Here is a 26,531-nt window from a genome sequence, read left to right on the forward strand (position 1 = left end):
AGTATTTTACTGTCTTGATTGAGCATAGACAGGGGCCTGTAAGACCCACAGTGCGTGTCTGGCTTGCCTGGTTTCAGGAGCGGGATGATTACTGCCTCACGGAGAGATGCTGGCAGTTCCCCTTGCTCATTAAGCATGGCGAGTAGCGGCTGAAGTAGCTCCTGCTTATATGTTTTATAAAACTCACTGGGTAACGCATCCGACCCAGGCGCTTTACATGTGGGCAGGTGTTGGATCACCATCTCCAGTTTCGTCTGAGGTGATGGGGGCGTCTAGCGCCGCACGTTCCAAATCATCTAAGGTGGGCAGCCCTATGTCCTCTATTGTTTCCTGTATTTCTTGGCTCATTTCTTCTCCTGCATCCTCATAGTCGTCTATAATACTTGAGGAACTCCCCGTTTACATCTTCCTGGGTATTATGGATTTGGCCTTCCGCGTCCCTGACCTCTCCGATCATCGGACGGGGGGTCTCATTTTTGTATAACCAGGCTAGTAGTCTACCTGGCTTGTCTCCCCCTGCATGTAGCCTCTCTGTATATTTCTTGTAATTTAGTCTACATAATATGTCCCAGAGTTCACTACAGGTCATCTGTAACTCTCTAATACTGGCGCTGTCCACACTAGTGGTCCCACCCTCTTTGTAGCAAGCCCTCTAGCTCTCGTTCTGTTTCTTGCAGTTCCCGTTCAATACCCCCTTGGAGCCCTTTGGATTTGGATATAGCCACCCCGTGCACCACCACCTTGAATGCTTCCCATACTGTTCCTTTGGAGCGTACACTGCCGTTATTAATTTCGAAATATTCCTCAATGGCCTCCCTCAGGTCCTCTCGAAATCCAGAGTCCTGTAAGGCCTCAGTTCTGAGGCTCCATGTCGGGATTCGCGCTCTAGGGGGTTGATGTCGCCATTCGACGACCAAAGGTGAATGGTCGGACAGCACCCGGGCCTTGTATTCCGCGGCCACCATTTCTCCCATAATCCCGGCCTCCGCAAACACATAATTCAGCCTTGTGTAAAGGTCCCGAGGTGCTGCATAGTGCGAATACTGCCTGTCCGCAGGGTGCAATCGTCTCCACACATCCTCTAGGCCAAAGTCTGTCAGCAGTGTCGACAGCGCCTTGGCTGCCGGCGCTGGCTTCTCTAGTTTGTCATCTGACCTGTCTTCCCTGGGATTCAGGGTGCAATTAAAGTCCCCTCCCCACACCGTTGCTCCACCCACCAATGGGCTAACTTTGCTATATAGGGTTCTGAAGTATGCCGCTGTGTCATGGTTGGGGGCGTACAAATTTATGATGTTTATCTCTCTATTTTCCAGGAGTCCCGCCACCACCACCATCCTGCCCTCTGGGTCTATCGTCGAGCTGAGCAGCTGAAATGGCACGTGTGGGGCCACCCATGTAATTACCCCTCTTACATATGCAGAGTATGTGGCCCCTATGACATTGCCTCTCCATTTTCTCTTGACCACCTCCAGTTTCTCTTTAGTGAGGTGGGTTTCCTGTAGCATAGCTATGTCAATCTGCAACCCCCTCAGGTACATTATCACCTTATTGCGTTTTAGGTAACTATTGAGGCCTCGCACATTCCAGGTAACAATTCTAAGATTACCTGATGCCATTGGCATGATGCATGCAATGCAGATCCCACTTCTGTCTCAGTGCCCCTAGGCTCGTTCCCCCCTTACCTCTTCCTCCACTATCTTCTCCAATGGCACGTTGTCCGACTCGTTTCCCTCCCAACCACAACAACCCCCCCCCCTGTCCCCAACTCGGCCCCACTGCACACAACCCTTCCCCTCCCCCCACCCGACCCCAGCAAATGCCCAGCTCCATCCCTGGATCTCAGGCCCACCCGCGTCTGTTCCTATACCGTAAACAAGCACTAGGATCCCGCGGGTCGTCACCGTACTACAAGTGACCTAACTAAATATACTACTAGGGGGTATTAGGATTGCCCTCCAGGAGCCCCCGCTCACCCGAACTAGGATAATTGCATTTCACGGGTCCCACCGGCCCATGTTTGTTACAACACATTCCCACAAGCTTTATTTTAAAATGCTATACTCAAGTCTTAGTGTCTGAGCCATATCCCAAGGGATGGCCCATTCGCGCACTACTTATCTCCTGCGATTCCCGTCTGGACATCCGGTTCTTGGGGGCGACCCTGCATGTCCAGCCAGTCCATCGCATCTCTCGGCGTCTCAGAAAACAGGGTTTTGTTCATATAGAACACTTTCAATTTGGCTGGGTAGAGCAACATATAACGGTGGCCTGCCTCTCTCGGCCTCCTTTTCACCGTCCCGTAGTTCATCCTGCTGCGCTGCACGTGCAAAGTATAGTCCTGGTACGCCATGATTGTCGCAGACCCTCTTTCGATCTTCCCTCCCCTCCGGAAAAATTCAAGTATCTTCTCCCGGTCTCGGTAATTCAGAATTTTGGCAATCAGTGGCCGTGGGGGAGTTCCTGGGGGCGGTCTCCTCGCCAAGGCCCTATGAGCCCTCTCAACTACAAACCCCTGGGTCAATGCACTGCCAGTTATCTCCTGCAGGAGCATGGTTTCCACATATTCTGTCGGATTAGGGCCCTCTATTCCTTCCGGCAGGCCAACAATAGGGAATAGTTTCTTACCTGTAACTCCATTTTTCCAGCATTGGTATCTTTCATGGATTCACATGCTTAGAATATTCCCCGTCGTCAGGCTGGGAATCCTCAGTAAATTATAGACCTTTCCCATAGGAAAATTTCGACACTTGTGTCCTATCTATGTCGTTTTGGGACGCGTACGCCTGCGCCATTAGGACGTAGAGGTATAAGTATCCCCGCCCCCGCGACTCCCTCAGATTTCGACCCCAAAAGTAGTCTGGGGGGATATCTGGTTTGCATGCCAGGGGAGGCTGGCGGGCGCATGTGAATCCATGAAAGATACCAATGCTGGAGAAATGGAGTTACGGGTAAGAAACTATTCCCTTCTCCAGCATTAGATCTTTCATGGATTCACATGCTTAGAATAGATTGTACAGCAGTATCCCCCATAGATGGCGGTGTGTATGCAAACCAATATCTCCATAACCATAGTGCATATTTATCATGGCAAAACATCACTGTATAGTATGTTAACAAGGACAATATTACACTTCAAATTACATTAGCCAAAGGATGTGACCCCTTAATTGGGGCTTACCTTATTGAAACAGGTGCCGTAGGACTGCGCGACCCATCTGTGTATCCTCAGCATGTTGCTGCTCGAGGCAATAATGCCGGGTAAACGTGTGTGGTACCGACCAGGAAGCCGCCTGACAGATGTCTCCCAGCGGAATTCCGGACCACAACGCCGTCGAGGAGGAAGTGGATCTCGTCGAATGGGCCCTTGGACGCTTCTCCAGCGGTTTTCCGGCTTTTGAGTGACAAAAGGAAATAGTAGACGACACCCATCGGGCTAGTCCTTGTTTCGAGATCGGCTTACCTTGAGCCGAAGGGCCATAAACCACAAATAGCTGTCTCGTGTCTCTGAAGCTTTGAGTGCGATGGAGGTAAAATTTTAAAGCTCTCTTCACGTCCAATGTATGGAGAGTCTTCTCCGCAACTGACGAAGGTGTTGGAAAAAACGCCAGCAGCACTATAGAAGAGTGCTTATGAAACATGGTAGGTACTTTAGGAATTAAATGAGGATTAGTAGCCAACACGACTTTATTACTGAAAAATCTCAGTACGGTGGATCGTTCACTAAAGCTTGTATTTCTGACAGTCGTCGAGCCGAATTGATAGCTACCAGAAAAGCCAACTTCCATGACAAAAATGTCAATGACAATGACATCGGCTCAAAAGGGGGCTTCATCAGTGCTGCCAGAACCAGGTTAAGACTCCAGCTTGGAGGGAACTTTTTCGCCAGAGGAAAGGTTCGGAACAACCCTTTAAGGAAATGTTTAATCAGCCGGTCACTAAATAACGGAGTTGAAAGTCTCTTCCAAGTAAATCTCGAAATGGCCGCTAGATGCACTTTTATGGATGAAACAGACAAGCCTTTTTGAGCTAGGAGTAGCAAGTATGGTAGAAGCTGTTCCGGTGTGATATCCAGCGGGACCAGACCTGGTTGACCTGCGCACCATATGCAGAATCTCCTCCATTTGTATGAATATGAAGCGTTTGTGGACGGCGCCCTCGCCGCTTGCAAAATGCGACAACAGTCTGCTGGAATCTCCAACGTACCAAACTCTGAGAAATCAGGAGCCAGGCTGTCAGACTGAGGCTGTCGGGGTCATGATGCCAAACAACCCCTTTCTCCTGAGACAGAAGGTTCGGAACTTTCTGGAACCTCATTGGTTCTGCCGCTGAAAGATGGAGTAGATCGAAGAACCACACTTGTCTGGCCCAGTACGGGGCCACCAGGATCACCTGACATGGATATCTGTGGATCCATTGCAGCATCCGACGTATGAGCGGAAAGGGGGGGGGGGGGAAGGCATACAGAAACTTGCCCGTCCACGGGAAAGAGAACGCTTCCCCTAGTGAGTCTTGCTGCGGTCACCTGCTCGCGCATTGTGGGCATTTCTTGTTGTCTCTCGTTGCAAAGAGGTCGAGGGCCAGATGACCCCATTTCTGGAAGGCACGGTGTAGTTGTTGGTCGTTCAATTCCCATTCGTGTAGTCGGTTCATTTCCCTGCTGAGAGAGTCTGCTTGCACGTTCTTGACTCCTGGTAAGTGGAACGCCAATAGATATATGTTCTGCTGAATGGCCCAATGCCAGATCTCCTGGGCTTCGGATGACAGAGTTCTGGAGCGAGTTCCTCCCTGTTTCCTTAGATAAAACATTGTTGTTGTGTTGTCTGTCATAATCCATACAACCGATCGCTTTATCCGCGGAAGAAAGGATTTCAGGGCCCAACGCACCGCCCTCAATTCCAGCACATTGATATGAAGGCCGGATTCCTCCGATGACCAATGCCCCTGAACCTGTAGGGAACCCAGATGAGCTCCCGAACCAGTTAGGGAAGCATCCGTCACCACCGTCATCTGGAACACCGGTTCCAGTAAGGGCATTCCCTTTGTCAGATTTATGGAAACTCTCCACCACTGAAGTGCCTGCACGAGTTTTCTGTTGATGGTCAATTTGTCTGACCAAAGCCCTTGACTCTGTGCCCATCGATCCGCCAAGAATTCTTGAATCGGTCTCATGAAGAGACGACAATTGTTGATTAAGGGTATGCAGGACGACATGGTCCCCAGTAGGGACATGTACCTTCGCACTGATACTCTGGTATTCACTTTCCACTCCGATGCTTTTTGCTGCAGTTTCAGAACCCTTTGGACGGATGGCTTTACCAGTCCTGACTGCATCTGGAACTCTGCCCCCAGAAAGACCAAGGTCCTTGATGGCAATAAGGAGGACTTTTCGAAGTTTATTGCAAAGCCCAAACGTTTTAGGAGGCACATGGTGGCATGCAGACTTTCCTGTGTTCTTTCTGGAGACAACCCCCCCCACTAGCCAATCATCTAGATAAGGGTACACATGATGACCTTCTTTCCTTAACCAGGCTGCTACTGGAGTCAGACACTTGGTGAACGTCCTGGAAGACGATTTTAGACCCAATGGGAGGACTTGAACTGATAGTGGGTCTGTCCGATGACGAACCTTAGAAATGTTTTGTGACGCCGACGCATCGGGATATGGAAGTATGCGTTCTGAAGATCTAGTGTAGACAAATAGTCTCCCGGTTGTATCGAACGGATCACTTCTTGGAGCGTAAGCATCTTGAACTTTAGATTCTTGAGCAGTTTGTTGATTGCTCGTAGATCTAGAATGGGACGCCATTTTCTGTTGGGTTTCTTGACGACAAAGTAACGAGAGTACACTCCCTGTCCTCTTTCTGCCACTGGGACCAGTTCTATAGCCCCTTTCTGCAGCATAAGCGTCACCTCTTGCCTTAGTATTTGAAGGTGGGGCTGCATCGAGAACACCGGTGGAATGCGTGGCGGCTTGTCCTTGAACTGTAGAGAATGGCCCACATGTATTGTGTCCAAAACCCATTGGTCTGTTATGCGTGCCCACTCGTCGACGTGACGAGACACTCTGCCCCCCAGGACGTTCTGTAAGTTGTCATTGCTGGCTTTTGGCCCGTTTATCCTTCGTTGACGAGGAGTAGGCGCCTCGTCATATGGAGGTTTGGTAATCTCTGCCTTTACAAGTAGCTTGGCCTGCATGTCTGTAGCCTTGGGAAGAGTAGGAGGGCCTGGTGAAACCTCGGTCTCTAGATGATCCAAACCGGGAGTTACCTGATGCTCCTCTGAAGGGACGAAAGGAACGGCAATTCCTACCACTCTGGAGGGCTCCAAAGGAACGAGCCGTGTCAGAATCTTCTTTCATGCCCTTCAGGGCTTCATCGACTTTTCCCCCAAACAGGTGTTCTCCTTCGTACGGCATATCCATTACCTTATATTGTACCTCTGGTCTGAACGTCGTGCATTTAAGCCAGGCTTGCCTCCGTAACACTACGCCATTGTTAATTTGCTTAAAGCCGGATTCCGCCAGGTCGACAGCAATGTTAATGGAACGATTGGAGGCCTCTTCTCCCTCAAGTTCGAGCAGCATGGCAGACTTCCTGTGTTCCTCCGGCAGATGGTCCAAGACAGGAGCTAGTCGATGCCACATTTCCCTATCATACCTGGCCATAATAGCCAGGGAGTTGGCTGCTTTAACTGTAGTCGCTCCGACCGATAGCACTTTCTTTCCAAAAGCATCTTGCCTCCTGGCTTCGTTATCGGGCGGGGTCGTGCATTTGTGTTGCGACCTTGCCTTACTGGCCGCCGCGGCAGATACCACTGATTCCGGCGAAGGTTGAGACGTCGAGCACTTGCGGGTCGATTCCGGAGCCTTGAATTTCTTTTCCAATCAACCTTTTACTGCCGGTTCTGAAAAAGGGTGACGCATGGTTTTCAGTCCCTCCTGCCAGACATGGTCCAAAATGGGGATAGCAAATATCGCCTTTCTTCTCTTGCCCATATGATCGAACAGAAAACAATCTTTTTTCTCTTCTTCTGGGACTAGGCCAAACTCTGCACATGCCTTACCCATCATGGCATGGAAAACACCCACATCATCAGGTGGTGATGGCTGTGCTGGACCCTTCGGAGTTTCCATCTCTGCTTCAGAGTCCCATGTTGGGTCCCTTGAGGGGGATAACGAGATGTCTGAAACCGACCCTTCACGTTACGACTGACAGTTCCTCTTCTTCCTGCGGACAAGAACGATCTTCCTCAACCAGGTAAGTGGTAGGAATTCTGGGTGGAGGGCGAGGAGTCGGGCCTGGCTCGTCGACGACTGACTAGGCTTGCGGCGCTGTCGGGACAAGCTGAGGTAACTGAGTGTCCAACCGCTCCAACAGCTTCTGTAATGTGTTCAACACCTCCAGAGACAGAACAGCCTGGGGATTCAGTAAGGAAGAGGTAACTGGAATGGCGCTTCCACTAAAGAGCGACCTCGAACCAGTTGGTTGTAGTCCCAGGTCAGTTGGATGTGCGACCGGATCACGGTCATCCTCCGCCGACGAGATGGAGAAAGCCACTTCTGTTTGCAGCAAGGCTTCAGGCTGAATCAGGTCAAAAACCTCTGGTTGCCATCCCACCGACGGGGCCACAGTCGACGATGACATCTTTCCCACAGGCTCTGTTTGACCTGATGAAATAGCCGTCGGAAGAGCCGTCGCTGAAGACAAAGCAGGCGTCGACGACCGGACCGTCGTTGATGAAGTCTGTGGAGCAGGGCCTTGAGGCGTTCCCACCGTTTTTGGCCTCGACTTGTGGGACGAGGACTCTCGACTCGAGGTAGACTTATGACAGTCTCCTGAGGAGGATTTCGATGGGTCTTTTCTCTCCTTTTTAGATGAGGAGGAAGAAGACGAAGCCTTATAAGAAGAGGAGGACTTCGCAGGATGTTTCTACGAGGGGCGTTTCTCAGTTGGGCGCAATTTCTTCGCCAGAGGCTCCGCTGATCGACGAGGGGGGACAGGAGACTTAGATCTCGAGGCTGTAGAGCCTACCTCCGATGCCGGGTACGCACCCGCTCCATCATTGAGCCAAGTAACCAGGCGTCTGTTTCAGTCTTTTAGGGTCTACTGTGAGAAGCCTTGACAGATCTCACACGTGTCCGCCGTATGAGGGTGAAGGCAGCAAATACAGTCCATATGGCCTTCTCCTTCATATACCTTCTTAAGACCGCATGTAGCACATGGACGAAATAACGCCTTTCCAGACATACTTCGAAAAGAAACAGTCGAAGCAGAAGTAGAAGAACGCACAACCTAATAAAATAGTAGATACTCGAGGTAATCACACTACTTTGGTAGTCGGTTGAAATCTGAGGGAGCCGCGGGGGCGGGGCTACTTATGCCTCTACGTCCTAATGGCGCAGGCGTACGCGGCCCAAAACGATGTCGATAGGACACAAAAGTGTCGAAATTTTCCTATGGGAAAGGTCTATATAATTTACTGAGGATTCCCAGCCTGACGACGGGGAATATTCTAAGCATGTGAATCCATGAAAGATCCAATGCTGGAGAATGAATGTTATTGCGCCGAGCGTGCCCTTCCGCCTCCTCCGCCTTGCTTTCCAGGTTGCCTACCCTCTGCACAAGGGCATGGAGTTCCGACCTGTGGGCGGCACATGCCGCTGTGTTCGGGGCCACTTCCTTTTCCAAGTTTCCAGTACGCTCAGCAAGCGTCCGCACGTCCTGTCTCAGCAGATTAACTTCCTCCTGGACTGCCCCGACCTTTAGGTCCAGGCCCTCTTTCAGTTCAGTCATTGCCAGGCCCAGTTTGGTTTCCCAGGCAATTTTCAGATCCGCTATCGCCGCCAGCACTTCCTGGATCGTGCCCGGTGTCTCCGCTGCTGCCGTAGTGGTATCCTTGTTTTTGCTCCCCTCAGCACCAGGTGATGATTTAGCATAGGCCTCCAGCGTGGGTTGTTTGTTTCTGGCTCTGACCACTTTAGAAGTCACCATGCTATATTGTGCGGGCATGAGCTAGCATGCCACCCTTCGTGCTAAAAGTCTGCATGGCGTCGGGGCACTCTTGGCGTTGCAGGGGCCACTACCGCTGTATTCCGGTGTGGCCTTTTGTTTGCTTCCCTTCCAGAGTGGGCTGTGTCCTCCCACGTATCTTCGCACCCTCCGTGTCGTACCACTTGTATTTTGTAGTCCTTCAGTTGGCCGGTGGTCATGTACACCCAGTGGCCCAGCGCACGCCCCTTTCGACACTCTGTCGGCCCCAGCGGCCGTCCAGTCCACAGACCAGCCCAGAAATGTTGGCCTCACAGACCTAAGGTGGGGAGTCAGCCTTATGTTGTGGCTTGGGAACAGCAATTGCCCCAGATTGGTCTCTTCTGTTGTCCGGCCTCTGGGTGCAATGCCACCTATACTTCTAGAAGATGGCCCTCCAAAGTGTGCCTGGTTTCCGGTGTTTCACCACGCTGGCCACCACACTTCCCACAGGCAGCACAGCTTCCTGCAGTGTGGGTCTTCTGTGCTGAGCTGTAAACAGCCCCTTTAGTGTTCAAATCTGGTCTTCAGTTTCCCAGTGTGCCACCACTGCTGTATTTTCCTTTGCTCCAATCCCAGGGGCCATTGCTACTTTGTAGCCAGACTGCTTGCCAGCACCATTCTCCAGGCGCAGCGCTTGTCTCTTCGTAGATATTGATTCAATGTATCTACGGCAACTTCCATCGGCGGCTTCACCGCGGGTCGGCGCCTGCTATCAGTTTGCTTTTTCTGTCCGCAGATCTTAATAAGCTACAGCCGTGTATGCGCCCGCTCGGGGTGCACACGTCCTCAGATACTATAACGATCAGCAGGGCTCTTGCTCCGTTACTGTAGCGGCTTCTGCAGATATCCCTAAGCTCCCTTTGTTCGCGCCGCCATTTTGCCATTTCAGTCCATGCCAGCGCTCATAAACTCGAACGCCTGGATCTTCGCAGTAGTGCAACGCACATGTCCCATAATTTCAGCGAGTGTGCTTCCTACTTTCATAGGCAGGGATATTGTTTTCCAACGCCGGCAGGGACCCGCAGACAATCTTATTCCGACGGATCGACACAGGATCACGGGAGCTCCTCCGGAGCACGTCCCTCTACATGGCCGCCTTAGCCACGCCCCCCCAGAGTAAAGTTAGTATTAAAATACACCGGCGGTATGTTAGAGGCTGCCAGAAAAAGTGGTAGCCTCGAACAATGGGAAAATCCCATAGGGAAATATTTGCAGTCAAACATTTCTGGTAGTAACCACTGCCACCAGCAAGAAACTTTTGGGAGAGGGTCTGTACGGTACCCTCCAGAATATGAACATAGGGGAAAACTATTAACCCCTTCCAGTACCTCCATAGTAAGATTGGTTGTACTGGTTTAGTTCATAGGATTTGACTAGTAAAGTCAATGGGGACTTTACATGCCCTGGGAGACAGTAGTCAGTCCCAGGGTGTGGAGTCTATGTTTGGGGGTCGCTACAACAACCCTGTGTCACTGCACTGAGGGTGCTGTGTAACAAATGTGAATAAAGATGGTTCCTATGGGGTTGAGAAAGATCCCATAGGCATTCAACACAAAAATAGCCTAGAACACACATAGCAAAAATGCCTACGAGTGGGAAAAAGAGTCTCACTCTTAGCAGGTAAAAAGAAACAAACCCTTCAAATCCAGCAAAGCTGCTGGGGGACTCTATAGGTAAGGGAAATTAGCCATAGAATGAGAATTCTCCCTAACAAGCGTGCAACCTTTAGCATGAGTGGGATCCTGTATCCTGTGGGTAAAACCAAATGAAGATAAGGTATTGGCCAGGGAGAGAGCATTGGTGTCCTGAGGGTCATCGATACCAAGGTTGTAGTCCCCTAGTAGGAGCGTTTGTGATTTGGGTGTAGAGTTTGTCGATACAAATTGTGTGATCTCATTCTCAAAGTTGTGAGTAGGCCCAGGGGTTCGGTAGATGAGATGGATGTTTAATGTGGCTGTCGCTGAAAGTGATAATTTTACAAAGAGAAGTTTACATGAAGTGTGGGGGGTGGATGGCACCTCTCTCATGTTCAGGAAGGATCTGGTGATGATGGCCACTCCTCCTCCTTTAGATTTAGGTCTATCCTTTCTGCAGATGGAATATTTGTCTGGAACAGCAAGGGACAGAGTTGGGCCTGAGGCGTCATTGAGCCAGGTTTCCGATTTGGCTAGGATGTCTAGATTGAGACGCAAGATTGTGTCCGAAATGTCAAGTGCATGGGCAGGAATGGATCTGGCGTTGATGAGGGTTTGATTGGGTGTGTTGCGGGTGGAGGGTTAGTAGATCGTGGGTTGAGAGGAATATATTTCTGAAACAGGTGGTGGGGGCATAGGTGCCCGAGTGGTCTCTGGACAGGTATGTTCAGTTTGCAAGGTGTAGTGTTCCAAGTATGTGGGTGCGGGGGATGCTTTGTACAGTGGTGAGCCTAGGCGTGTGTGTCATGGGTTGGGACTCGGATAGGTTGTGGGGCAGCTGTGGTAGAGGTTGGTGGTGGCTAGTTAAGGCTAGGTGAGATGGAGATGCCTGTCTGGGGAAGGGGAGTGAGGATATAAAGGTGTGCCTGAAGTACGATAGGGTCAGGTAGTGGTAGGCATAGATCAGTAAGTTGATCAGGGCAGCAGACATGGTGGTGGGGCGATGCATGGATGGTGTTGGGATTAAGGACTATCTGATGGCTACAGTGAAGTCCCAATGGGGATCGATATGAGAAACTTTCTGAGGTGTATCGGGCAAATACTAAGCAGATTAACAAGCATCAGAAACTAAGTATCTCTCTATCCTTAAGAACTGTAGTTACTTGAGGATATAGAAAAATAACCTTAAAGGAGGACCTTAGGGGTCCCCGGTAACACTGTCCATAAGGAGTTGTGTGCTGCAGTAGTAAACACACAGATGGCTTTGAGAGCTATAGATCAGACAGCCTCCATAGTACAGGATTGAAAGAAAAAGGTCCAGAAGTACAGCAAAAAAGTGTTGGGGGTCTCACTAGGAGAGGGGATGAAGCATACAAATTGTAAATCTCCATAACAGATAAAAGCCCATACAATATGCAGCACAAGGCTGGAAGAGTCATGTTAGGTATTAGGAAGTCCAATCCGGTATGTTTAGACATAAGTGAACCAGAGTAGACACTATGTTGGTGAATTGAGGAAAGAACAGGGGAAGAGACTCCCCCCCCCCGCCCCCTGACACTTGGGAACTGTTTTTGTAGGTGTTTGGAAGAACACTCGAGAGCAAGAACTTTTAAGTTAAAGAACCACTGGTGTTTTTCTCATCAAGAACTGAACGTATGAAACCCATATCCACAGTGAGAGAAGCTTTCTTCTGCATCAAGAAGACACAGCGTTTGTCCTTAGGTGTTTTAGAGTGTAAGGGACGGAAAGAGGACTGGACACACAACAGTGGTCATTTGACTTTACTGGACATCCTGACAAAGCCCTTAGTATTTTTGTTGAGGTAGGGCAACCCCTTATAGAAAAAGTTCTTGCTTTTCATTTATTTTCTAAATAAAAGTCTGTGTCAGGAAACATGCCACCACTATGTCAGACTCTTACTTCAACACCCTTACAGGGCACAAAATCCCTAACCATAACTCTCTTGCCTGGTTGCCATCAGTAAAGTTCTGACGAAGAACGTCCCTGGGCTTCCGCCCAGAGTGGTGGGTGTTGAGATAGATTTCTCGAATCTGGCTTGGTGGACAGATTTTTGGAGGCCACCCTAGTTATAGTGAACAGGGGAATTGGGAGGTTAGTCAAAACCCAACCAACGTAAGCCTCTGAGAATATTCCCCACAGGGTTGATTATGAAAATCCATTTAAACAGTCCCCTTCTATGCCCCCCTCTTAAAGTCTATATGTATACTGTTTACCACCAGGTATAGAGCTTACATTGTTTAGAAAATAATAGGTTAGAATGTAACTGACCACTGTTACGGAGTTTTACTAAAGTCAACCTAAGGTAGGGCTAAAGAAGACTCACATTTGGGACAAAGTGCTCCAACTCTTAGTATAGGACTGAACCACAAAGTATGTTTGTAGCAATGGCTGAGCAACCAGGCTTATCTTAGAAAGGAGAACAGGGCTGTAGGTGGTACAAAGAACTTAAGAGTATACACATAGGCCAAAAAACACTGCCACGCTAAAAGTTATTTTAAAAAAATGGTATATATACACACACTAAGCTAAAGATAAAAGATAAGTACTATACTTTAGAAAAAACAATGCATTACTCAAAGTAAGTAAACGACTTAGTAATACTTTTTAGAATGGCAGTATGCAATTCAAAGGTAAGTCGAATACTTTTGTAATAACTGTTTCAGGTCAAATAAATGAAACAAAACACAAGACAGGTAAATACTTTGCAATAATTTCACAGATGCCTAAGACTTTAGAAGTCCATTAGTGTGTCAGAGTCAGTTTGGAGGGCAAAGCAGGTAAGACATAGCTGAAGAAAGTTCAAATGTTCCAGGGTAAGTCAACTGTAGCACCTAAGTTGCAATCCTTGCTGGAAAAAGGGCCAGGGACTTCGTAGAAGGCTCCCTAAAGGCACACAGATCTGGGCGAACGTGTAAGGGAAAACTCCCCAACACACGAATTAGCACTCCTGCAACACAAGAGCAGCAAAGAGACTCTAGGTAAGTTCTACCATGAGTCTCACAGTATCTTATAAGTGAAAAAAAGGATGCAGCACAACACCTCCACGATGCAGCAGCAGACCCGGTCTACGGATTCCTGGTCAGGCAGACGAAAGAGGGACACTGGAGTGGATCTTGCAGCAGCAGTTGAGTGAAGAGGCTCTTAGCAAATGATTCTTCTCATTTCTGTTATTTTGGTACCTTTAGGGAAGCACCAGTGAGGAACGAATACTGGCTATATCGGTCCCGTACTCTGATGAGGGAACTTCCAGGAGTGGAATCTTTCCTCTGGAGGTCCAGAAGAAGTCCACCAAAGTTTCAGGAGGATTCGATTTCTGGAAGAATATGCAATGCACAGTGGTCACAGGTTCCAGGGTATTGGCGGTTTGCAGCTCGTGAAGGTTACAGCTCATCGTTGGATAGCTCGAAATGCAGTTTGTCTGAAGCCTGTTTTCTCCCACCAGTCTAAGCGAGAGAGTCGTCCTCTTTGGAGTTCTCCTGTGATTGGAAGGAGCGGGTAGGACAGTAGCAGTTACACAGAAGGCATCTCCGACAGTCTGGAAGGGGCTGTGGGTGTCTGTTAGGCAAAATTGCATGCAGTACCCTCTGGGACCACCACATAAAATTAGGACTACAGGTGTAAGCAAAACCAACCTTTGGTAGAAGTCTGTACTACACAGTTTGTGGTAGCGAGCTGAGCAGCCAGGTTTATCCCAAGAGGGAATGTGAGCAGTAAAAGGATATTACACAGATGTCTTACAATCGCAGGGGTTCAAGTAGACACACTCAAGGTTTCTTGGTAAAACCCTTATTAATTTATTACACAATCATTTAGAAAACATACACTAGAAGGAGGCAACTTAATACCATACACAAATATACTTCAATACCAAACCAATAAGTTTCTGAGTAAATTAGGCTACCCTGAAATAGGAGCAAAATGGCATTTCAGTCACTTTAAATAGGAGTAAAAAGGCACAAGTGAATAAAATAGATCACAAATACTTTCTTAGGCAGTGCAAATAGTTTCAGTTCACTAGAGGACTCGATTCAGTTCAATAGCCCGAGGCCAAAGTCAATGGGCTCGTGTCTTGGATAGGAAAGAGCAGTTCTTGTAGTAAACGGTAAAGTTTTTGCCAAAGTTCTCATAAGTAGTTTGTACGAAAAAAGGATCGTATTTTGGGTCACAAGCTAATTAGGCCTGCAAGTTGGGAAAGTTTCACGAACCTTCACAACGAGAGGTAAGTTTGCTCAATCGGGTTGGCATAGTACCTTAATATGAAGAAAAGATGCAGCTGAAGATGTTGGTTCCTGGCAGTTCCTGCAGATCTCGCTGTTCCTGAGCCTCAGTCATGGGGACAAGAGGAAGGACGTCAGGGGACTCCTGCACTGCACGGGGGCAGGTCAAACAAGCTGGCAAAATGGAATATTTTCGGTTCGAGTAGCTGTCGTCAAGCACACAAGCTGGGGTTGTTAGGCAGAATCCTGTGCAGTGCCCTTAGGGACCACTACACACAATTAAGACTACAGGCGGCGATACAAGTTTTACCTTTGGTACTTGCCCGTACTACTATGTCAGAGTGGTAGCAGTGGCTGAGAAGCCAGGCTTATCTCAAGAGTATATGAGCAGTAGCAGAGATTACACAAAGGGACCACAATTACTGTGACTCAAGCAACCACTGACTCAAGGTCTCAGGTATTAAAATATAAGTACATTTATTTTTAAACCATTCGTTATAAACACAACACTTCTATGAAACTTCAATAAAAACCACGCGTTAAATATACTACAACTAACAAATTCACTTTGTACAGTAAGTCTCAAGGTAAGTACCCTGTGTTGGAATGAACCGGTGTTAGGCACAAAAACACGTTACTGCGAATACAATTGTGATCACATTGTGACAGTTTGGTCTACTAGACAAATGCGTATTTGTGACATAAAATGCTACCGGGGCAAAAACACACTTAGCACCTGAGATACCCAGAGGGAGTTGGAGGCAAAAATCACAGGTAATATTTTGTTTAGGCAGGCAGAATCAAGAAACACTCAGAGACATGAGTTCAAAAGTCAAAGGGCCGGAGCCAGGGTCGAAAGGCACCGGGGCCAGTTGCCGAAGATCGAACGGTCAGACAGTTGAAGATTCAACGTAGCCAAAAGTACTTCGATATTGTCAATGTTCGGAAGCAAAAGTTATAAGAAGGAGGGAAGACAAGGGCAAGCCTTGGAAATGAAGAAAAAGGGATTCACCCAGTTTCCTCAACAGAACACAGAACCTTGTTCCAGTGGTGCAGCTAGTGTCCTGGCAGTTGTTCCTGTTGGTTTCCCGCAGACCCACAATTCCTGGAGCTTCGCTGTGAAGGAGGACGTCTGAAGGGGGTCTGCATCACACAGGGATGAAGCCGGCAGCAGCGACAAGGAATAAAAGGTGCGCTCCTTAAAAACAGGAGAGGCTCTTCAGGTGGCTATCCGGACCACTACAGCAGCGTGCAGCAATTTCGACCAAGGAAGAGGATCCTCTGGCTGTAGAAGATGAGTTGGTTATCCACACCAAGCTCAAGGGAAGAAGACTCGGGACTGGATCTTCTCTAGGTCGTTGAAGGGAAGATAGCTCGGGACTGCAGCAGGGCTTCACTGGGACGGGGTAGTTGCAGCAGCCGTCGTTCTCTCCGCTTCTCTTCGGTTCCTTATAGTTCCAATGGCGACTTTCTGACTTCTAGCCCAAGAGACCTGCCTTTTATGCGAAAAACCCCCATTCACACAGCCTGGCTGTCAATCACCCAGCAGGGGAGTTGTCAGCCCGGACAACTACCCTGGCCAATCATGACAAAGTGCGACTTGGGTTTCCTAGGATACCCTGTGCAGGGCGTGACTACATCACTCCCTCACATTCAGCCCACCTAGACACCCAGGCGCCTGGTGGAGGGCTTCTTAACAGAAAGCCCGCCAAAAAACAGTGAACAAAGAAGGCGAATCTAGTTTGCCGCGCAAAGTAAAACACAAGAAAAAAGACGATTTGGTCAAGCGGGTTTATGTTCGAGGCTAATATAATAGCCAAGAACAGTACCACCTTTATCTAATATAATTGCGGTAGAAAAGTTAGGGCAGATACCACTGCCACCAGCCAAGTCTAAATGATAAAAGAGCGAAACAATGCTCTAGGAGGTACAGATAAAAAGGGATACGAATTAACCCGTTCCAGTACTCCATGGAAGATGGGGTGTACTGTATCTATGGTAGATTGACTAAGTAAAGTTAATGGTAACTTTACCCTTTTCTGGGGGGCAGTAGTCGCCTTAGAAATGGAGTCGAGGGAAGTCTTAAAGACAACCCTGTGCCACGGCACTGAAGGTGCTGTGTGACACACAAAAAGAAGGGGGCTACTGAAGTGGTGTACTGCAGAGTCCACAATCACAAAAACAGATAAAAACACATAGCAAAACACAGGTGGGGGAAAAGCTCTCACTCTTACCAAGTGGAAAAAAATGAACTCCAGAAGTCCAGCAAAGATGCTGGGGGACTCACTAGGTGAAGGAAATTAGCCATAGATGAGAATTCTCCCTAACAGGGGTCCTTCCGACTGGTTAATCCTAGCAAGCTCCGTTAATGGTATCCAGGTGGCTTATGAGTTTATTGGTTCCACCAACTAAAATTAAGAAGTCGTCCTTGAAGGGGCTTCTCTGCCGAGATGAACTTGGCAATTCGGACCTGCAGCAGGGCTTCACCGGGCAAACCAACGGTCCAGGAGTTGCAGCAGCCGTCCTCTTCCAGCACCGAAATACAATGGCAATTCCAATCTGAACGAGAGTACCACCAGACGTGGTCTCCCTCTCACTGTGCTTAGAGAGGCATCAGCTTCACCTCACTGATGATCCCCAACAAGGGTGAAACACGTGTATGGGGTTGCTGGTGGTACTCTCGTTCAGATTGGAATTGCCATTGTATTTCGGTGCTGGACTGCCCCTGGGCAGGACAAAGACTGATATGCAAATGGATATTACCCATCTGTGAAAGGCACAGTGAGTAAAAGCAGTGGCTGCGAACTCTCAAGTGGTTAATAACCCCATAACAGGTTATCATGTCTGTTCTTGCGAGAGAGGGGCGCCCGCTACCTTTGTAAAACTATTTTTTAAGGAACCTGGGATTGGTAACCCTAGGTCTCCTGGGGGCAACCAGACGTGGTCTCCCTCTCACTGTGCTTAGAGAGGCATCAGCTTCACCTCACTGATGATCCCCAACAAGGGTGAAACACGTGTATGGGGTTGCTGGTGGTACTCTCGTTCAGATTGGAATTGCCATTGTATTTCGGTGCTGGACTGCCCCTGGGCAGGACAAAGACTGATATGCAAATGGATATTACCCATCTGTGAAAGGCACAGTGAGTAAAAGCAGTGGCTGCGAACTCTCAAGTGGTTAATAACCACTGAACAGGTTATCATGTCTGTTCTTGCGAGAGAGGGGCGCCCGCTACCTTTGTAAAACTATCCTGTAAAACATGGCTCCCGCGATTTATAGCTACCGTTGTTCATGGTCGGGAAAAATCATGGTAGTTCGTTGTAAAACCACTGCCATCAGCCATTTCGACAGGAAACAGTAGTAATTTGACTGCTACATGAGTTTCTAGACACAGGGGATGGAACAAGTTACTTACCTGTAACTGTTGTTCTCCAGCATGGGTCCGGCATGGATTCACATGCTCATGAATATTCCCAGTTGTCAGGCCGGGAATCCTCGGTAAAGAAAATAAATCGGTTTCAGTTTCGTTTCTGAACTGTCTTTTCCTAATAACCAATCACTGGTCTCTGGGCCATACTGCCCCAGCTAATGACTGCCCTCTACCTAAGCGCCTCTGGCAGCCATCTTCAGATTTGGTAGCATGTAAAGTGGCAGTAGGACCAAGAGAACAGCCGCAGAGGGGTAGGCGGGAGGGTTCGCATGTGAATCCATGCCAGACCCATGCTGGAGAACAACAGTTACAGGTAAGTAACTTGTTCCTTCTCAAGCATGGGGTCTGGCATGGATTCACATGCTCATGAATGAAGAATACATAGCAGTACACACATGCACAACCACAGGAGGTGGCAAGGCTCAACATTAAGCATTTCAACATCTCAGCATTAAGCATCTCTTACCTCCTCACCAGGCTCACCTTCAAGCGAACAGGTTGTGCAGCACTGCTGGCCAACTCTGGACTCCTCCCTGGAATCCCAGTCGACGCAGTAGAATCTCGTGAAGGTGTGAGTAGGCCTCCACGTAGCAGCCCTGCAGATGTCCAGCAGGGGCACACCGGACAGGAACGCCGCAGTTGCAGCGATCGCTCTGGTCGAATGGGCTCTCAGACGGCCAGGCAACGGTCGGTTTGCCAACCGATGACAATGAGTGAAGCAGCCGGAGAGCCATCTGGAAATGGAAGTCTTAAAGAGGGCCTTCCCTTGGGTCACTTGGCCAAAGTTCACAAACAGTTGTGAAGTCCTCCGAAAACTCTTTGTGCGGTCCACGTAGAACTTCAGCGCTCTAGCCACATCCAGCGAGTGCAAAGTCCTCTCAGCCAGCGACGAAGGAGACGGGAACAAAACTGGCAAAACCAAGGGCTCATTGAGATGGAAATCCGACGGCACCTTGGGCATGAAGGAGGGGTGCGTCCTCAGCACGACCCTCGTTTCGTGGAATGTCAAGTACGGAGGCTTATGGGAGAGGGCCTGGATCTCTCCCACTCGTCGTGCGGAGGTGATGGCTGCAAGAAACGCCGTCTTCCACAATAGGAATTTCAGAGGTGCCGAATGCAGAGGCTCGAACGGAGGACCCATGAGCCTAGTTAGCACCACATTGAGCTCTCACGCCGTGGCCGGAGCCTTCACCGGCGGGAACAAGCAGAAAAGTCCCTTCATGAACTCCTTAACCAGGGGATGAAGCCACAGAGCTCTGGTATAGCGGGAGATAGCCGCCAGATGAATTCTTGATGGTGGCGTGCACCAGCCCCACCTTGGCCAGCAACAACAAGTACGGCAGCACTTGAGGGGCCTTAATCCATAGAGGATTTATCTTCTGTGCACGGCACCAGACGGTGAACCTCTTCCATTTATGTCCGTAGCACTTGAGTCGAAGAATCCCTGGCCTTGGCAAGTACCTCTTTGCAGTTCGCCGGGATCTCGTACCCTTCGAACTGTAGTGCTGCAGGAGCCAGGCCTGCAGGTTCAGCAACCATGGGTCGTGGTGCAGAATCGCACCTCCTTCCCTGGCGAGAAGATCTGCATCTGCCGGAAGCTTGACTGGAGGGGACGCTGACATGTCCAGAAGGTCCGGGAACCATATCAGCCTCGGCCACGCTGGTGCGACGCGGATCATCCTGCATCGGGACCATCTGAGTTGACTGATAAGTCGCAGAAGCAACGGTAACGGTGGTAACGCATAGAAGAACAGGCCATTCCAGGGGAAGGAGAATGCATCCCCTATGCTCCCCGGAGGGGGAAACCTGCTGGCGAACCTCGGGCACTTGGTGTTCGTCGCCGTCGCAAACAGATTGCTCTGGGGATTGCCCCATCGTCGGAAGAGAAGATCCACTGGATCCCGCCGAAGCTCCCACTCATGGCAAGAGTGCAGCTCACTGCTGAGCGAGTCTTGTTGAGGGCAATCTTGTCCTCGAAGCTTCCCGATACCTGGATCCAACGGGCGCCTAGGAACTCTTGCAGTGGTCACATCCGCAGCCTGCACAGCCGAACAAGGTAGATGCATGACGACATCATGCTGAGCAGGGACTTGATGGACCTCACCCTGGCCACTTCTATTGTCAATGGCCGTTGAACCTTGCTCAGGATGGCCTTGATCCTGTCCTCCGATGGTGACGCCAGGCACGACACTGTGTTGAGCTTGGATCCCAGAAACTTAGCGTCCTGTGATGGCACCAAGCAGGACTTCAAAGTTTATCGATAACCCCAGTTCCTTGAGTAGGCTGACGGTCCTCGCTGTGTGTTTGACGGCGAGTTCCCTTGACTTCGCTCGGATGAGCCAATCGTCCAGATAGGGGTAGACGTGGACCCCCTGCAGGCGCAGCCATGCCACGACCGGTGCCAGGCATTTGGTGAAGACCCTTGGTGACTACTTCAACCCAAGGGAAGGGCCTTGAACTGATAGTGTTGCCCCTGGACCACGAAGCGGAGAAACTTTCGATAACCCTTGTTGATAGGGATGTGAAAATAAGCATCCTCCAGGTCCAACGACGACAGGAAGTCCCCTTCCTCCAGCTGCCCCAGCACGTGCTGGAGGGTGACCATCCAAAACTTCTGGGACTTGATGAATTTTGTAAGGCAGCGGAGATCCAGGATGGGCCGCCAACCACCGGTCTTTTTCCTGACGAGGAAGTACTGCAAGTATACTCTGGAGCCCCAGAGCTTCTTTGGGACACCCAGAGCTTCTTTGGGACAAGTTCTATTGCACCCTTTCTCAGCGTCATTCGTAACTCTAGAAGTAGCTGTGGGACATGGTTTTCTTGCCTGGCCACTGGTGGAATGCGGGGACACTTCCTTTGGAACACCAGGGTGTGTCCGTGGGCCAGGGGGTCTAGCACCCAACGGACGGTGGAGATGGATTTCCACACGCCGATGAAGTTCGCCAGCCAGCCTCCCACCGGGGTGCTTGTGTGGGGGCCTGATTTCAGGGCCGGTTCAGTCCTGTTTTGTCGTGGACGATCCATTCTGGGGGCCTTGGCGATGACAATTTGCTGCGGCCCCTGTAGGCTTCCTGGGCCGAGGAACGGGATGGTTGGCGGTACAACGAGAAGTTGCCACCGAATCCTTTGGAGGCACCATGAGGCTTGCCTCTGGAGGTCCGAAAGGACGGTCGTCGCTATTGTAGAGTGCCCAAGGCATGGGCCGTCTCAGTGTCTGACTTGATGGCCTGTAGAGATACGTCCACCGTTTTGCCGAACAAGTTGCCCCCGTTGAAGGGCATGTCCAGTACCCTTGTCTCGAACGGAAATTGGTGGCCTTCAGCCACCCACACCTCAGAAGGCAAATGCTGCTGCCCATCTGGCGGAAACCGGTGTCAGCGATGTCCATGGCCACCGTAATGGCATGATCCGATGCCACCTCGCCTTCTTGTAGGATCTCAAGGGCCTCCGCCCTCTTGTCGTCCAGAAGGAAGTCCAGGAGAGGGACGATTTTAAACCAAAGCTCCCTGTCGTAGCGGGCCACGATAGCGAGAGCATTGGCCCCTTTAACGGTAGTCGCTGCAGACAAAATGACACGTCGTCCCATGGCGTCCAGCTGCTTTCCCTCGCCGTCTGGCACCCTGTATTTCTTCTTGTACCGGTCTCTCTTCACCGGGGCCGAGGATGGGTTCTTCAGGAGGGACAGTCCTTTGTCCCAGATGTCATCGAACAGCGGGATCGAGAGCACTGTCTTCCTCTTGGCCTCTCAGCGCTGATACAGGAATCCCTCCTCCTTCTGTTCCTCGGGGTTCAGCTGAAATAGCTGTGAGGCCCTAGAGATCATGGTGTGGAATGAGCTGATCTCATCGGGCGGCAAAGCCCTTGGTGCTGGAGACGGGAGGTCTGTTCAGTTGACGCCGCCGTCGTCGTTGTCCATCCCTGTCATAGCCGGCTCCCTTTACGTTTCTTCCCTCGGCAGAGGGGATGGAGGTAATGGATGGCCGGGTGGAGGCGGGCTTTTAGGTCCAGGATGGATAGCCCACCAGAAGCACGGGCATCCTTGTCCTCATCTCTGTACACAGGGTGTGCAGCGCTTGCAGGATGTCTGACAACCTGTCCGTCGGTGGTGGAAGCGGTTGCGACGGGAGCGTGGGCAGTGGTGTGGTGTCCTCCGGTTCCTCACTGTCCTGCCGCCCCTCGTCAGTTCCCTCGTCGCTTTCCACGTCCGCCTCGTTGGGGTACTTCCCGTAGGACCTGGCCTCAACAAATTTCTTGCCCAGCACCATCTTCAGCCCCGAGAGCTCCCCCTCGGAGGAGATGTCCGAGTGTGGCAGGACTACCGTGCCCCCCCTTCTTCTCGGCCAGGGACGACAGCCTCGGGGAGATGATTGACATCGCCTTCACTAGAGTTTTCTCAATGGGCAGGAAAGACTATTCCCTCCGGGTGGGCAGGGAAATTCTTGGCTTGGGGGTCGTCTCCACTGGGCCTGCATCAGCGGCCTTCGCCAGGGACGCCACCACCCCTTCAATGGGCGCGTCTGAGGCCTTCACCGTGGGGGAGGGTCAACGCCTCACTCCCCCTTGGCTTTCTCCATCGGAGTCGACCGGGCCTTCTCCAGAAGCTTACCCGGGTGGTCCGACTTCCTTTTCTTCGCCGAGCCGGAGCATTGGCTCGTAGTTGATGGCATCGGCAATGCTGCGCCCGGCCTGGCTAGTGCAGAGCCCGTACCAACGGTGCTCCCGGTGCCCGCGGACTCGCAGTGCTTTGCCTTCTGTTGGGCCCCTGTCGCCGGAACGCCCTCAAAGGTCTTAGGAGACCGCTCAGACTTTCTCTTTGGAGAAGTATGTTGCCGGGGCTCACCTGCCGCCGGGTTCTTCGTCTCCAGCCACTCGGCGAGCCGCTTGCGACGGTCCTTCATGGTGCGGGAGGACATGTCCTTGCAGGACGCACAGGCCTCCTCCACATGCGAGCTGTCCGCATGTAGGCAATAAAGGTGCAGGGAGTGCCCATCCTCCAGGAAGATGTTCCGTAGCCTGCATCCTGGGCAGATCCTGAACAGAGGCGTCGAGTCTCCTTTATCTTCGCCATGTCCACGCGGTGTCCAAGAATCTTCTGGAATCCCCCAAGAAATAAACTCAACGAAAAAAATCGCCCTTGAGCGGCGTAGAAAGTACCGAAAAATGGGTCCGTGTTAGTCGGTTGATGGATCGATGGAGCTTGAGGCTTGATTGACCGAAAAATAGATCAAACTAAGAAAAATAAAAAAAATAAAAATTTTAAAATTTTCGCAAAACGCAGTAAAAACTTGAGAGCTATAGCATAGGGACTCCCAACTATTGAACGTGCGGTAAAAATCTGAAGATGGCTGCCAAAGGGGGGGCTTAGGTAGAGGGCAGTCATTGGCCGGGGGCAGTATGACCCAGAGACCAGTGATTAGGTGAAAGACCGTTCAGAAACTAAACTGAGACTGATTTTTTTTCTTTACCGAGGATTCCCGGCCTGACGACGGGGAATATTCATGACCATGTGAATCCATGCCAGACCCCTTGCTGGAGAAACTATGTAACCCCTTCTGCGCTCTATAGGAGGATAGGGTGTGCTGGGTCTAGGAATTTAAAAATACTTTGTAAAGTCAATTTAACTTTACATTCTCTGGGAAACAGTAGTTTATCCCAGAGAAGGTATTTAAACCTTTTGAAAGTCTAAAAGACATCCCTGTGTCGCTGCACTGAGGGTGCTGTGTAACACACATGATACAGCTACCATTGGAGAGTCTGTTCATTCTTTCTGGCTGACACACTGTTTTACCTTTAGATTAGATGGTTACACAGCCCTCACAAGAGGGTAGTGCAAAATGATCCCCAATACCTTACATCGAAGGCATAAAGGAGAGATCAAGAAAAGCTGCAGAGAAGTTAGTGGGTGAGAAAGAACTAGTAAAAATAAAAACATTAGCTCGTGTAAATTTATCGCACAAATGCTATACATTAAATCTGTTCAATGGGTATGTGCTCTGCTCTTTCTGGGCATCTTCACCCGTTTCTCATCCCAGCAAATCACAGAGAAATAACAGTCAGATGAAGTTAAACAGGTTGGGGGATTGGTGGTGGGAGAGGTTTACAACAGGAATACGGACAGTATTCCATCTAACACAAAACATGATCAATATGCAGCCCATTTAAACTCTGACTCAAGAATGATCAACTGATTTGAGCATCACAGGCACATTCTCATTTGCAATGCAAAAATACGAAAGTCCTGCTGCTCCTCGCTCCCATTCTTGTCACCACCCTTAACCCCCTTCACTATGGGATGGGCAGTCATTCCACGTTCATCTTCCAGAACTAAGCCATGATACAACAAGCTTGATAAGTCTTATTGCAACTTACCTGCAAGTGACCTAGGTTTTGGCTCCAACCTCTCACACATATTCCCCAAACATACTTCAGGCTGTTGCACTAAAAAAAAAAAAAAAAAAAAAAAAAATATGCATTTCTCTGTTCTTACCATCCAAGTTGTTCGCTGTATTGAGTGCATGAAGCATTTGTTCACACCACTGTGTGAATCCATCCTGGACCTTATTCATTCCCTGGAACAATTTCAGAAGCTTCTCCTCTTCCTCCACCTTCTTATTCTGGCGACTGGTACTACCCGCAGACTTACTGAATAAATAAATAAATAAAAAAGAGATGACACTATAAATATGCCAGCACAAAGATTCAATGTGCTCGCAGAAAAGGGTCAATGGGCAATAGACAGCAAAGGAAAGCAACTGAGGCAAAGGCAAACAAGAGGAAGAGGAATAACAATTCGTTAAGTAGACTTATTATCCCGGGAAAAATATTAACTCACAAGTAGAGCTAGTGATCAACTGAAAAGATGGAGACCTTTAAATAACAAGATAATTGTCCACAGAAGTGACGTCCTTACCTTAGGCTGGAGTTATTCTTGCTCTTATTCCTGCTGGCAGTATTACTTGGTCCAACATCCTTTGCAGCATCGTCCCAGAAGCCTAAATTGGAGTTCTTGCTATCTGCATTGCTCCATATGCTGCTCACAGAATCAGATGTCCAATGACTTGTCGGACTTGTATTCATAGTGCCCCATACAGAATTCCCAACATTGGTTTGGATGCTGCAGGTCTGGCGAGAAATACAAAAGTGCAGGAAAAGTTGAAAGAGTACTAAAGTCTCTCTTTGGTCAGTGATTATTTTTGCAAACTTAATTACGGCTCTCAAGTTACAGATTTTTTCACATTACCAACTAATTAGGAATCTGTGAATTCTGCAAAAAAAAAGGGGTAGCTTGCGTGCAGAGGCATAAAATGTGCAATATACAAGCTCTTCTTGAAGGGGTCTACTGTTTGAAGCAAGTTACAGTCCAAGACTGCAGAATACTCACTTCAATACTGCAGGGAAGGCGAGTTACACACATTTCAACCCGTGCCATCAATTTAGTGGGAAAGGTGGGAGAGAGATACAATATCTGTGGAAGTGTTAAGATGGATTTCAAGAATCTTGTATGGACGACAGATTTTAGGAAGCCACACTAGTTGTATGAACAGAGAATTAAGAGGTTAGCCAAAACCCAATCAATGTGAACGTGAAGAGCAGTCAAAACTATTCTCAGGAGGACATGAATGTAGTCCTCAATGAGTCCATGCAATATAATACACAATAATTCAATTCAGACTGGTAATACTGCACAATACTCAATAATAAGACATGCATTACTCACTGTAATAGCATTTCTGATGATTGCATCTGCTTAGATTCAGATGCTGTGCATATAGTCTGATGTCTAGTGGAAATCGCTACGTATTGCATCTTTCTTTCGAAGATCGAATGGGGACGTTGACATGGACAGGACTGTAACACTATCCCTAACATGACGTGTAGTGTACCCAAAATCCCTCATGCAGTGAGGTTCCTCTGTGTTTTTTCTGTCATGAGGGAGCCTTATAATCAGCATGAGCTAGTATAGAAGAGAGAATGTGTAAGAGATCTATGTTCCTTCTACTCCACGAGGGGAGGAAGGGTGGGCACATATGAATCTAAGCAGAAACAATCACCATAAATGCTATTATGGTGAGTAATGTATGTCTTCTGATGCGTGTGTATCTGCTTAGAATCACATGCTGTGCATAGACTAGCAAGCAGTACCCAGAAATGGTGGTGGGATGTGTGAAGGAACAGTAACAAAGAGATGTCTTCCCACTGCTT

General features: G+C 49.4%; 1 protein-coding gene across 5 annotated transcripts in view; it reads right to left on the minus strand.

The window, feature by feature from the left end:
• GIGYF2 (GRB10 interacting GYF protein 2) overlaps positions 1 to 26,531 on the minus strand; it is a 2,415,541-nt gene that overhangs the window by 169,395 nt on the left and 2,219,615 nt on the right. For all 5 annotated transcript variants that reach the window (XM_069617902.1, XM_069617899.1, XM_069617900.1 and 2 more), the window contains 2 exons: positions 25,240 to 25,451; positions 24,817 to 24,971 (listed from right to left, as the gene is read on the minus strand). In XM_069617902.1, the coding sequence (XP_069474003.1) occupies positions 24,817 to 24,971; positions 25,240 to 25,451 (367 nt within the window). The remainder of the gene's footprint in view (positions 1 to 24,816; positions 24,972 to 25,239; positions 25,452 to 26,531) is intronic.

The sequence above is a fragment of the Ambystoma mexicanum genome, chromosome 10, assembly GCF_040938575.1.
Source record: "Ambystoma mexicanum isolate Mex_15411 chromosome 10, UKY_AmexF1_1, whole genome shotgun sequence".
In the NCBI taxonomy this organism is placed as follows: domain Eukaryota; kingdom Metazoa; phylum Chordata; class Amphibia; order Caudata; family Ambystomatidae; genus Ambystoma; species Ambystoma mexicanum.